Raw genomic sequence first — 13,736 nt, 5'->3', positions numbered from 1 at the left:
GGGAGACCTGGGTTGGAAGATCCCCTGGAGAAGGGAAAGGCTACCCACTCCAGCATTCTGGCCTGGAGAATTCCATGGACTGTATAGTCCATGGGGGTCTCAAAGAGTTGGACACAACTGAGCGACTTTCACACACACACACAGGAGTCTGGAAAGCAAAATTAGCTTTCATCCTCCTCCTGTGGCTGCCTGTAATCTGTGCTTCACTAGAAGTACCACTTGGACAAGTCCTTGGGAGCCTTTGGTTGTCCTTCCTTGTCTGTCACACAGTAACTGGGGGAGGATGACCATCTTAGAAGCTAGGTCACCATAATATCTGAGATCGCCTGTACACAAGCCACAGTCAAGGTGATGATGCTTGCAGTCCTGCAGGCCTGCTCTCAATTCCTGTGCTCTCTGGGCTCCCTCCGCCCTTACCTGTGCTTCATGCCTGCAGCTGGCTGTTCCTCCAGTACTCTTACTGGCTTTGAAGTCCCAGGAACTTCAAGACCAACAGATGTCCTCCTGGTATTTGGAAAGAACAAAGTTATGGTCCACTCATCTTAGTGTCCTTGGACAAAGTCATTTAATCTCACTGAATCTTTTCTCCAACCTGTGTGTCCACTGGGCTAACCAGGGTTTCTCAGTCTTAGCATTGTTGATTCGTTGTTCAGTCACCAAGTCGTGTCCAACTCTTTGTGACCCCATGGACTGCAGCACGCCACGTTTCCCTGTCCTTCACTATCTCCTAGAGCTTGCTCAAACTCAGTGTCCACTGAGTCGATGCCATCCAGCCCTCTTACCCTCTGCAGCCCCCTTCGCATCCTGCCCTCAATCTTTCCCAGCATCAGGGTCTTTACCAGTGAGTCGGCTCTTTGCATCACATGGCCAAAGTATTGGCGCTTCAACTTCAGCATCAGTCCTCCAGTGACTATTCAGAGTTGATTTCCTTTAGGATTGACTGACTTGATCTCCTTGCTGTCAGCACTGTTGATATTTTGGGTTATATCATGCTTTGTTGTAGGGGGCTACCCTGTACATTACAGAATATTGAGCAATAGCTCTGGCCTCTAAGATCATGGAATCTGGTCCCATCACTTCATGGCATATAGATGTGGAAACAGTGGCTGACTTTATTTTTCTGGGCTCCAAAATCACTGCAGATGGTGATTGCAGCCTTGAAATTAAAAGACGCTTACTCCTTGGAAGGAAAGTTATGACCAACCTAGATAGCATATTAAAAAGCTGAGACATTACTTTGCCAACAAAGGTCTGTCTAGTCAAAGCTGTGGTTTTTCCAGTGGTCATGTATGGATGTGAGAGTTGGACTATAAAGAAAGCTGAGTGCAGAAGAATCGATGCTTTTGAACTGTGGTGTTGGAGAAGACTCTTGAGAGTCCCTTGGACTGCAAGGAGATCCAACCAGTCCATCCTAAAAGAGATCAGTCCTAGGTGTTCATTGGAAGGACTGATGTTGAAGCTGAAATTCCAATACTTTGGCCACCTGATGCGAAGAGCTGATTCATTGGAAAAGACCCTGATTCTGGGAAAGATTGAGGGCAGGAGGAGAAGGTGATGACAGAGGATGAGATGGTTGTGTGGCATCACCGACTCGATGGACATGAGTTTGGGTAAACTCCAGGAGTTGGTGATGGACAGGGAGGCTTGGCGTGCTGCGGTTCGTGGGGTGGCAAAGAGTCGGACACGACTGAGCAACTGAACTGAACTGAACTACCCATCAGGTGCCAGTATGACATACCCCCTCCTCCTGTTATGATAACCACAAATATCTCTCAGTTCAGTTCAGTCGCTCAGTCATGTCTGACTCTTTGCAACCCCATGAATCACAGCACGCCAGGCCTCCCTGTCCATCACCAACTCCCGGAGTTTACCCAAGCTCATGTCCATCGAGTCAGTGATACCATCCAGCCAATCTTATCCTCTGTCGTCCCCTTCTCCTCCTGCCCCCAATCCCTCCCAGCATCAGAGTCTTTTCCAATGAGTCAACTCTTGGCATGCTGTGGCCAAAGTATTGGAATTGCAGCTTTAGCATCAGTCTTTCCAATGAACACCGAGGACTGATGTCCTTTAGGATGGACTGGTTGGATCTCCTTGCAGTCCAAGGGACTCTCAAGAGTCTTCTCCAACACCACAGTTCAAAAGCACCAATTCTTCGGCACGCAGCTTTCTTCACAGTCCAACTCTCACATCCATACATGACCACTGGAAAAACTATAGCTTTGACTAGATGGACCTTTGTTGGCAAAGTAATGTCTCTGCTTTTGAATATGCTATCTAGGTTGATCATAACTTTCCTTCCAAGGAGTTAGCGTCTTTTAATTTCATGGCTGCAATCCCATCTGCAGTGATTTTGGAGCCCAGAAAAATAAAGTCTGACACTGTTTCCACTGTTTCCCCATCTATTTGCCATGAAGTGATGGGACCAGATGCCATGATCTTAGTTTTCTGAATGTTGAGCTTTAAGCCAACTCTTTCACTCTCCTTTTTCACTTTCATCAAGAGGCTCTAGACATTACCAAATGTCTCTCAGGGGTCAAAACTGTTCCATTTGGGAACCAATGGGCTAAGATGGCTTCCAAATACTTACTAAAAACTTTTCATCTTTTTTTTCTGTGTGAGGAAGATGCTTTTTTTCTGCAAGGGCTATTTATATGGAAAAGTGAGAGAATTCATAAAAGTGCTTTGAAAAGATTATACAGTTGTTCAGCCTTATATTGGTATTTTTCATTTTAAAATGCAGTATGGCATTTAGTCCTAGAATGGCCTAGGAGTTCCCATTCTCCAGAATCATCTCCCATGCCTCCACTTCATCAAGACCCTCTTCCCCTTTTGGGGGTTCTTGACTGGGGGGTTCACAGACCCTTAAGGAATCTGAAGATAGTGTATTTCTATAATCCTATGTATTTTATTTGATGTGTTCAAAGAATATTATTGTGAGGGGGCCATAGGCTTTAACCACCCTGTCAAAGAGGTCCAAAGGTTAAGAATTAGCCAGACTTCAACCTTCCCATTGATGAATGTTCTTCGAGTGTTGACTGTAGTGGTTTGGGCAGAAGCAGGTAAACAAGGCAGACTCTCTCAAGTCAGTGTACGCGACTCATCTGATGCCCTGATCCTCCAGAGTAAGGCTTACCCTTGCTGACTAAGCCCTTCTGTGGCTATTTTTGCTTCTCTACTCTAGCTTGCTGGTGCCAGCCATCTGTGTTCACTCACCAGGCCTCCAGGGTAAGGCATTTGCGTCTTTCAAGGCTGTCTGTAGGCAAACCTGTAGGTTACAAGGATGGCTCTGTAGGGCTTCTCCCTGAGCCTGGTAGAGATGCCATAGCTCTCCTACATATGCTTGATAGTGCACGCCTTTGGGTGTATGTGTGGCTCAGGATCCTAGTAAGGTATTTGGGCTCCTGTATTTAACTGGTAGAAATCTACAAGATAATACTATCCAACAACTCTTAGGATCACCTCCTGGAGGCCACACGCTAGTTTTCAAATGTTTATCTCTGATAGTTTTTTCAAAGCTAAACTTTTATTGTTTTATATCTCATAATCAGCTATGTGAGGTAGGTGTTTGATTTCAGTTTTATAGGTGAACAGACTCAGGGCTTCCTGGTAGTTCAGTGGTAAAGAATCTACCTGCAATGCAGGAGTCGCAGGTTTGATCCCTGGGTCAGGAAGATCTGGAGAAGGACACAGCAACTCACCCCAGTATTTTTCCCTGGCAAATCCCATGAACGGAGGAGTCGGGTGAGCTACAGTCTATGGGGTCGAAAAGGAGTTGGACACAACTTAGTGACTAAACAAGACTTAGGTCGCATAGCCAGTTGGTAGCAAAACAGTTTCGGTCCACAGAGTCCAAAGCCCATGTTCTTTCCACTATTTTATGCTGCCTGGCAGTGTTGGAGACAGGGCAGAGAATATACTGGGGATGGTTCTAAAAAATCAAAGGTTCAATTATAAACTGCCTGCAGGAATACCCCAGACCATGCTGGGCTCTGGAAGGGCTTCCAGGCCATGAGGGTCTTTATGTTCCTTTGGTTCCTCAGTTGGGTTAGAGTGACCAGAATGAAGACCCTCCCACAAACCCACAGCATCCACTGCAAAACCGGCAGCCTTTATCCTGAGCCCATTCCAAACTCCTTGTATACCCTGCGGGTTGATGGAGAATCCAGTCATGTCGGAGATGAGTAGCTGCTGTTTAAAGTGTCTGGAGAATGGCTGTGGGTTGCCCCCTCATGATCTTAGTGCTGATAAACCAAGATAAATCTTCCTCCAGTTTTTAAAGGGGGAAATCTATTTAGCACCTATTCCCTGAAGAGTTTTTCCCTTAAGATAACACATACCTTGCTCATAACACATGGGTTTCAGCAGCTAGTCACCATGATGGCTTGGTAAGAACTGATAGAGACATTATCAGTGACTATTGGGACTAAAAGAAAGTCCAATCAAAGCAGGTGTCAGACATCATCAGCTCTTCCGAGCCCTCAGAGGTACTGATCAAGTGTGAAACGTGCTCTGCTCCTGTGTGGGAGATTGAACCATTACCGCATACTTCCTGTTGCTGTTTATTGAAAGGGATATTCTTAAATGCCACGACAGCATTTACTCTATTAAATGTATCACACTCCCAGAGTTTAACAATACTATAGTACCTTAAGTGGGGAATACACAAAATAAGGGACAGAGTAATTGTAGAGACAGTTTCTCCCCCAAATACTTCAGCAATCAACATAATGCATGTCTTTCTGGTCCATAATCATTCCCCCTTCCTTCCCTCCTCCCACCCCCACCATTGTTTGGGCAAATGCATATTCTAAGGCAGATGCTTCATGCATGACGTTCTCAATGCGTAAGGAAAGAGAAACACACTGTGGAAGGAAACATGAGGGTTGTTTAATACTACAGAAGTGAACGGGCTGACTGCTCCCTGTGTGTGAGATACGTGCTCACCCAGCAAAGCCGATGCATGGCACAGCGACCACGCTGCCTTGGAGTTCAGAAGCACCTTCTGTAGAGGAAGAAAGGCCCATGTTCCTCATACTCAGAGCGGTGGACCCACAGCGGTTGGAAGCCCTGAAGCGACGCCAGGATGGAGCCCCCAGTCCACACTGCCGTGTCTCTCTCCGGCAGCACGCTTACCTGGGGGGTGTCATTGGGACACATGCTGCTCAGTTCCTTCTGCAGACGGTTAGGGAACCCGCTGAGCATAGTGCTCCCCCCGCAGAGCAGGATGTTGCCCATGAGGTCTCGTTTGAGGGCGATGTCACACTTGTTGAGGCAGGACACCGTCTGGGTGTGGAGGCCCAGCTGCATGGACTTGATCAGAGAAGGCTTGAAGAACATCTCCGAGCAGAGGAACCTTTCCTGGCACAGGTAGATTGCCTGCCCATCTGGCAGGGTATACTGGATCATATGCTCAGTAGCTGGGACTTTCTTCTCTTCAATGGGGTCCAGGGCCACAAAGCAGCATTTCTTCTTGATGTCCTCCACGATGCCCAGCTGGCCCTCGGTGAAGTGTTTCCCTGCAGTGTTCATCAGGCACATCAAGTAGGTTGTCAGGTCGGAGCCCGCATAGTCCAGCCGTCCGGTGATGCTGGGCAGAGGGTAGCCCTCGTAGATGGGAACTACGTAGGACACGCCGTGGCCGACCTCCACCACCAGGCCGGAGGTCCTGCCGTAGGAGTACATGGACAGGCGGGACTGGTAGGCGATGTGCATCGCGGGTGTTTTGAAGGTCTCAAACAGCATCTCGGCATACTTCTCCCTGTTGGTGTGTGGGCTCAGGGGTGGATCTGAAACCAAGACTGCGTGCTCCTCTGGGGCAATCTTCATTTCCTGATGGAAGAGATACTCCCAGATATCCTGCACTGTATCCCAGTCCACAATGATGCCGTGTCGCAGAGGGTTAATCAGCTTGAGACGAACCTCTGGGTTGATAAGCTCGTGCCCCACGAATGTCTCCTTGCGATTGTCACCGGTTTTGGCGGTCTCCATGTAGGGTTTGCCCACTGTGGTTGAGATCCTGTGGGTGGGCTTTGGCAGCCCGGCAAAGCCACATTTACAGTAGCCTGTGCCAAGGTCCACGACCACAGCTTTGGTCAGCTCTAGCTTGGGCTTCTTGACCTCAGGTGACGTCGTAGGTTCTGGCTCTGAATGGTCCCGGCGCACCCACACTGCCCGCTTGGCTGGGCCATCCTTCAAGGAGGCGGTCTGGAGGACCTGTGTCTGTGGGGAGGCCTGCTCTCCTACTCTCTCGGATAGCCCATCCCCTATGACTGCTGCCTGTGGCGCCCACACGCTCTCGAGAGCCATCTTGCTCTCAGAGAGTTCCTCAATCCCACCGGCCTCAAGGCCTGAAAGGCTGAAATAAGAGGGCAACTTGAGAATTTCTCCAGTGGTGACATCACTGATTATGACATAATTGAGTGTCCCAGGGCTTTCTAGTTACTGGGAACCTTTGTCTTGTGTTAGGGTATATTTGAGATAAGAGTTTTTGAAGTGATTTACTTTTTTCTAAATTTTGTAATAAACCTGGCTTATCCAAGCAGTATTTCTTGAGTGCTCGCTATGTGCAAGGCAGGCAGCAGTGAGGGGAAAAAAAGGACAAAAATCTCTGCCCTCATAGAACTTATCTTCTAGTCAGTGGGGGTTGGGGGAGAGACAGACAATAACCAAAATAAATATATGGGGATGTGTGTGTGTGTGTTAGTTACTCAGTCGTGTTTGACTCTTTGTGACCCTGTGGATTGTAGCCCTTCAGGCTCCTCTGCCCATGGAATTCTCCAGGCAAGAATACTGGAGTTGGTTGCTATTTCCTCCTCCAAAGGATGTTCAGGGATCGAACCTGGGTCTCTTGCATTGCAGGCAGATTCTCTCATCAGGCTTCACAGGCCATTGCTAGGACTTTGGCTCTAACTCTGCATGAGGCCAGAAAGCACTAGAGAATTTTGAACAAAGACTTGATACCATCTGACTTAGGACCAATTGCTGCTATGGCAACTCTGCCAAGCACTTACAAAGGTAACATATTCACAGATGCCAGGGATTCAGATGTGGACATCTTGGGGTGGGGGTCATTATTCACCCTGTGCCCCTTGACCTGTGCATCCCACTTCACTAAGACCCTCGAAGCCTGGCGTGCTCTGTTTTACAAGCTCCTCCCCCACTGCCCATGCTCGCCGTCCTTAGCCGTCTGCGTCGTCAGTTGAATCGAAGCCCTTACCTCTAGCATTTGCAGTCCCCCCAAGCCCTGATGGCTCAGCAGGTAAAGAATCTACCTGTAATGCAGGAGCCTCCAGAGGTGTGGGTTTGATCCCTGGATCGGGAAGATCCTCAGGAGTAGCAAATGGCAACTCACTCCAATAGTCTTGCCTGAAAAATCCCATGGACAGAGGAGCCTGGCAAGCTACAGTCCAAAGGGTTGCAAAGAGTTGGACATGAGTGAGCACACATACCTAGTTGCCTCCATGACCTCCTTATCCTCGTCTATTTTTCCAAACACTAACTACTGGAAACTCTGCACCATACTTCCCTCAGAACCTTTGCTCAGGCTGCGCTCCCTGCCTGGGATGCCTTTCCCTCCTCTAAGCTACCTGACAGGCACCCACTTACCTTTCAGTACTCTATGTGGGCACCCCCTCTGCAGAACCTTCTGACTCCCTCCCTCTGTGCTCCTGTGTCCTCCCAACAGACGTCCACCTGCAAACTCCTCTGCATCCATTCATCTTCCCGACTAGACTGGGCACTGCTTGTGGCCGGGTTGCTATCATTAGAGCTCTCACACGCTTCAAGGAAACCTGGTACATTAAAGTTGGAGGAACATGGGTTATAGCACACACACCCCAAGGGCTGTTTGCTCTTGGGCAAGTCATTTGCATTCTGAACCTTGATTTCCTCAGCTCTGCCTGTCTCCCAGGATTCTATGAAGTGTCATGCGAGGTGCCTGCTACAGTGCTTGGCTCACTGGGCTGTGTGTGTGCTGTGCTAAGTCACTTCAGTCATGTTCAACTCTTTGCGACCCTATGGACTGTAGCCTGCCAGGCTCCTCTGTCCATGGGATTCTCCAGGCAAGCGTACTGGAATGGGTTTCCATGCCCTCCTCCAGGGGATCTTCCCAACCCAGGGATCGAACCTGTATCTCATACATCTGCATTGGCACTACATCCAGTAGTGGGTTCTTTACCACTAGCGTCACCCGGAAGCCTTTGGCTCACTACTGGGGCTCAAATATTTATCACCCTTTCATCAAGCTGAGAAGCAAGAGGTGATCAGCTAGTGAATGGGGGATTAGGAAGAAGGATATAAGGTGAGAAAGAGCAGAAACCTCTGAGACGCAAGTGTGCTTGGATTTCTAAAACTGTGCTGGCCACCTGCTCTGTCCTGGAGCAAAGTTGAGTTAGGCCGATGGGGTGGGGGGGGGTGGGATAGATCAAGGGCCTGCCCAGGCCAAGCCCACCCACCACCCCCACGCTACAACTGCCAGAATGGACCAGCCCATGTGACATCACAATTCTAAGGGGTTGCCGAGTCACTGCTAGAGACAGACCCTCATTTCTCCCCAGGGAGCTCTAGGATGTGGATGTGAGACAGGTGAGCAAGGAAGGCAGATGGCGACAAGGAACAGCTCTAGCCCCAAGCCGATGGGCACGGCTCAGGGGGACCCGGGAGAGGCAGGCACACTGCCAGGTCCTGATGCTGGCATCCGGGACACAAGTTCGGCCACTCAGCTGAAGATGAAGCCCAAGAAGGTGCGCAAGATCAAGGCACTCATCACTGACCTGGGCTCCCAGTACTGCAAGTGTGGCTACGCGGGCGAGCCAAGGCCCACCTACTTCATCTCCTCCACGGTGGGCAAGCGCTACTCGGAGGCGGCCGACTCCGGTGACACCCGCAAGGAGACCTACGTGGGCCATGAGCTGCTCAACATGGAGGCGCCTCTGAAGCTGATCAACCCGCTCAAATATGGCATCGTGGTGGACTGGGACTGCATCCAGAGCATCTGGGAGTACATCTTCCACACGGCCATGAAGATCCTCCCCGAGGAGCACGCCGTGCTGGTCTCGGACCCCCCGCTCAGCCCCACGAGCAACCGGGAGAAGTATGCGGAGCTGCTGTTTGAGACCTTCGGCATCCCTGCCATGCACGTGACGTCCCAGTCGCTGCTGTCCATCTACTCCTATGGCAAGACCTCCGGGCTGGTGGTGGAGAGCGGGCATGGCGTCTCACATGTGGTGCCCATCTCTGAGGGCGACGTGCTGCCGGGCCTGACCAGTCGAGCCGACTACGCGGGCGGCGACCTCACCAACTACCTACTGCAGCTGCTCAACGAGGCCGGCCACAAGTTCACTGACGACCACCTGCACATCATCGAGCACATCAAGAAGAAGTGCTGCTACTCGGCCCTCAAGCCCGAGGAGGAGCTCAGCCTGTGCCTGGAGGACCTGCGCGTGGACTACGAGCTCCCAGATGGCAAGCTCATCAGCATCGGCCAGGAGCGCTTCCAGTGCGCCGAGATGCTCTTCAAGCCCACCCTGGTAGGCAGCAACCAGCCCGGCCTCCCCGAGCTCACTGCCGCCTGCCTGAACCGCTGCCAGGAGGCGGGCTTCAAGGAGGAGATGGCCGCCAACGTGCTGCTGTGCGGCGGCTGCACCATGCTGGATGGCTTCCCCGAGCGCTTCCAGAGGGAGCTGAGCCTCCTCTGTCCCGGGGACAGCCCTGCAGTGGCCGCGGCTCCCGAGAGGAAGACCTCCGTGTGGACCGGTGGCTCCATCCTGGCGTCCCTGCAGGCCTTCCAGCAGCTCTGGGTCAGCAAGGAAGAGTTTGAGGAGCGGGGCAGTGCGGCCATCTACAGCAAGTGCTGAGCGGCGGGGTCCCCACCGGCCAGGTCTGGGGGCAGGCAGCCACAGGCCACTCTATACACATTTACAGAATTTCACATAAAATTTTAAAGTGCGGTGGCTCCTGTCTGGTCTGGATTTCTTGCTCTAGGCTGATAGCAGAAGGTGGGGAGGGGGAGTTGGGCTTTCAGTCTGTATCTGCTGGGTTGGGAGCAGCAGGGGCGGGGATGGGGGGTGGGGGGAGGCTCACCAGCCCCTCCCCCTCTGCCCTCTTCCTGAGGGTGACATCATCATAGAGCCCAGAATGTGGCCTCTTGTTCCATTAGCTCTTCAGGGTTCAAAGCCCAATCCAACTGACACTCAAATTGCTTGCTCACCCATAGACCAAGGGGAGAACAAAGGCTCAGATTAAGGGACTGGCTTGGGTTACAAAGTTATGTGATGGGTGGGACACTCAAACTAGGTGTCTCCTGTCTTCGCCCCTGATGGTCGCCTGCCCACAGCTTTATCACTGCTTGACTGCCTCGCTAACCGTCTGCCACCGGCCCCCCCCTCCCCGCCAAAGGTACAGCCCATGGGTGTCTCCTGAGTGGGAGGGGCCATTTCTACCCATCAGTGGCCCTCTCCTTTTAGACTCCTGCCAAAACTGTGGCTATTTTTACAGCGTCACAGAGCCACTGAATCTGGAAGATGTTAGAGAAACCAGAAGGTCATTTGGAAATCATTCGGTTCTCTCCCTCCTGTAGAGATGTGGAAACTAAGGACCAAGAGGGAGGGGGCCATGTCAGTGGTTGAGCCTTGGGTCTCCTGACCCAGGTCATGATTATTTCCAGGAGGGCTTCCCAGATGATGCCAGTGGTAAACAACCTGCCTGCCAACGCAGGAGATGTAAGAGATGCGGGTTTGATCCTTGGGTTGGGAAGATCCCCTGGAAGAGGGCACGGCAACCTATTCCAGTATTCTTGCCTAAAGAACTCCATAGACAGTGGAGTCCATGGGGTGCCACAGAGTCGGACACGACTGAAGCAGCTTAGTACAGCACACAAACATGGCTGCTTTGGTTTGGGCTGCTATAGCAAAACACCACACATGGGGTGGCTTGTAAACAACAGAAATCTATTTTCTTACAGTTCTGGAGGCTGGAAGTCCAAGAGCCGGGGGCCGGCATGGCAGGCTTCTGGTGAAAAACTTCTTCCGGGTTGCAGACCCCTGACATCCAGCTACGTTCTCACTTGGTGGGTGGGATGAGGGGTGTCTCTGGGGCCTCTGCTGTTGAGGCACTAATCCCATCCATGAAGGCCTTACCCTCCCAAAGGTCTCCCTCCCATAAAGCATGACTTTGGGCGTTATGTTTTCAACATAGGAATTTGGGGGTTGGGGACTGGGAGGGTGGAAGCAAACATTTAAACTACAATAATTCTTAACGGTTAGCAACCTTTAAGCACTTAACCAAGCATCTACTGTCGGTGAGACCCAGACTGGAGAAGACAGAAATGACCAGTGTGGCCCTTTCCTCGGGATCACACACAGCTACGGGGGCAGTCACGTTGATAAGGAAACAAGGCCTGAGCTCAGTGTTCCTGGGGGTGGGAAGGTGGAGGTGTGAGTATTGAAAAGCTGCAAATGGAGAAAGAAGTGCTGGGTGTGGTGACCACTTGGTAGCTTTGGGGCTGAAGGAGAAGACATCAAGACTTGCGAAGGACTTGAGCTGGTAAATGACTGTCTGCCTAGAAGAGAAAAGTTTCTGCCTCTTCTCCTTCCCTCACCTCCAGATGTGGGCCCATGACTGGGGGCCTGTGAGAAGAGTCAGTGAAATCAGCCATTGGTGAGCTGTGTAATCTGATGGGCCATCAAGTATCCTTGAGCCACTTTTACCTTAGACAAAGAGTCCTGATTTGGGGGCATTCTGTGAGGCTACCTTTGTCCCTGGTCCTATGCTAGGGACTGCAGTTTTGGGAAAGAACCAGACATGGTCTTTATCACCTAATGCCCTGGCATCTGGGCCTTCCCTGTTGCCTAGAATTGGGTTTGTAGCCTGGAGTTGGATTTCCTCTGGGACTGACAGGGCCCTGGTGCTATGCAGGGCTCTTGCCTGAAAAGCTTCAGACTGGAGGCTGATGGTGCCAGTCGACACAGTTTATTTGGCCAAACGGTGAAAATAATTTTTTTCTGGAATGTGAATTCTTTCAGTGGGACCTATATTCTTATGTTGCCAAAGTCTCTACCTCTCTGATGTCTTCATACATACCTGCTGCTTCAACATAACTTTTGCTTTATTGGCCAGCATTCATGTCTGTGGTTTGCAACCCAAGAACCTTGGCTCAATATTTCTCCTAAAAGCCTGATGAGATACAGAGAGGAAAGTGGAAGCTTATAGAGGGGAATGTAGTATACCCCAAATCACACAGGCAGTAAGTTAGTGCTGCATGTAAATGTTCTTCCTCATGCTGGTCTTGACAGTCGCTGAAAACAGTGTCTGTGTCTACCGCCCCACCTCCACGATCTGTTCTTCCTCACTCGCTCCATTCTCAACAACTTCTTCTGTCTCCACAGTCACGGCTTCAGTGCTCTCACCTCCTGTTCATCTCCTCTAAAAACATCGCTGTGTGCTATAAAAACATGAATCACTTAAGAGATTCTGATATGAAGTTATTTAAGCCAACCACAGGCATGACAGATTTAATTTTTATAGAAAAATACGGGTCAACACGTTTCAGCTTAGGTGACTGACCACGTGTGTTTATCTCCTCTTCCACCTAAGCTTCACTGAAGTGATAGTAGAGAAATATAGATGTATAACCCACTACAAATGAGGATGGTAGAGGGACTGCAGGAAGCCCGAGATCTGTACTTGATTCTGGAAGGAGGAGAATGGATGCAGGGCAGAAAGGCTGCAGTCTGAAATGTGCAGGTGCTCCCCGCAGGGGAGGGCAACTTCCTGTCCTGAAGGATGAGAAGAGGTTTGAGACTTGGAAATGCCAAGTAGGGGAGGAAGTGTGCGTGACAGTCAGGTTAGTGGAGGAGATGGTAACTAGTGGTCTCTATTTGAGAGCACAGCTCCCCTCTCTCCCTCTGCATAGGTAGAGGGGTGAGCCTGTAAGCGATGTTTTGCAGACAAAAAAACTGAAGAGTTCTCGCTGTGATAGCAGTGCTAGTACAGGGAAGAGGAGGAGAGGACTGTATGAAGAGCAGGTCGTGAACCTCACCTGTAGCCCGTTGTGGCCCCCCTAACGAGTCACACTCAGGTCTTGCTAACATCCCCCAGGTGGAACCAATAGTTGATGCCCTCCATTTCCCCCCTCATCTCTTACCTACAACTCCCAGTTTCTATATGGGCATCAGATGTGACCCGGGGCTGACTCCCGACTCCAGCACCCAAAGCAAGCATATGACCTAGGTTAAGCCAATCAGACCAGCCCATCTACCTGGCCACAGTGGTTGGCTGGGTGTGAGCATGTGACCTCAGCTGTCCATCTGTCTGCGTCCCCACCCCGCAGGGTGAGACACAGACCTTTTGCTTGGAAGGTTGACTTGAAATTGGAGCATATGTGGTGCTGTGGCAAAATTTGTTACCTTCCAGAAGGAAGCCAGCTTGAACCTGACCCACCAAGGAGTGTGGAACTCAGAGAGTCTCAGAGAAAGGGCTGGCTGTCCTGAAGCAAAGTGACCTCCTAGTGAAACCATGTCCAGAGCGCCCTCTGTCGTCAGGTCATCAGACTTTCCACCAGCATTCATCCTGATCCCTCAGGTAAGAGTTTGTGTGTGTCTTCCACTCTGAGAACATTCTAACTGCTTCTGTTTCCTTCTCAACAATGGCACTCCTCCTGAGCAGTCTGTGTGGAGGAGGAGCCAGGGCTGGAGACAACTCTTACAGTTGAAATGTGAAGACCAACTCTTCATTTATTT

The 13,736-nt window shown here is 50.7% G+C and overlaps 2 protein-coding genes across 2 annotated transcripts; one reads left to right on the top strand and one right to left on the bottom strand.

Moving 5' to 3' along the window:
- Positions 1-4,865: 4,865 nt before the first annotated feature.
- On the bottom strand, positions 4,866-6,386 carry ACTL7A (actin like 7A). The gene is given in 1 exon segment (NM_001038570.1): positions 4,866-6,386. A coding segment is annotated over 1 exon segment (1,317 nt). The 5' UTR covers positions 6,307-6,386; the 3' UTR covers positions 4,866-4,989.
- Positions 6,387-8,543: 2,157 nt separating this feature from the next.
- ACTL7B (actin like 7B) lies at positions 8,544-9,950 on the top strand. Its single transcript, NM_001075697.1, has one exon. The coding sequence runs from the start codon at positions 8,601-8,603 to the stop codon at positions 9,852-9,854; it is 1,254 nt and encodes a 417-aa protein (NP_001069165.1). The 5' UTR covers positions 8,544-8,600; the 3' UTR covers positions 9,855-9,950.
- Positions 9,951-13,736: the final 3,786 nt, after the last annotated feature.

The sequence above is a fragment of the Bos taurus genome, chromosome 8 (assembly GCF_002263795.3).
Source record: "Bos taurus isolate L1 Dominette 01449 registration number 42190680 breed Hereford chromosome 8, ARS-UCD2.0, whole genome shotgun sequence".
NCBI lineage: Eukaryota > Metazoa > Chordata > Mammalia > Artiodactyla > Bovidae > Bos > Bos taurus.
Note: the sequence above shows the minus strand (reverse complement) of the source record. Positions and strands in the feature narration are given on the sequence as shown.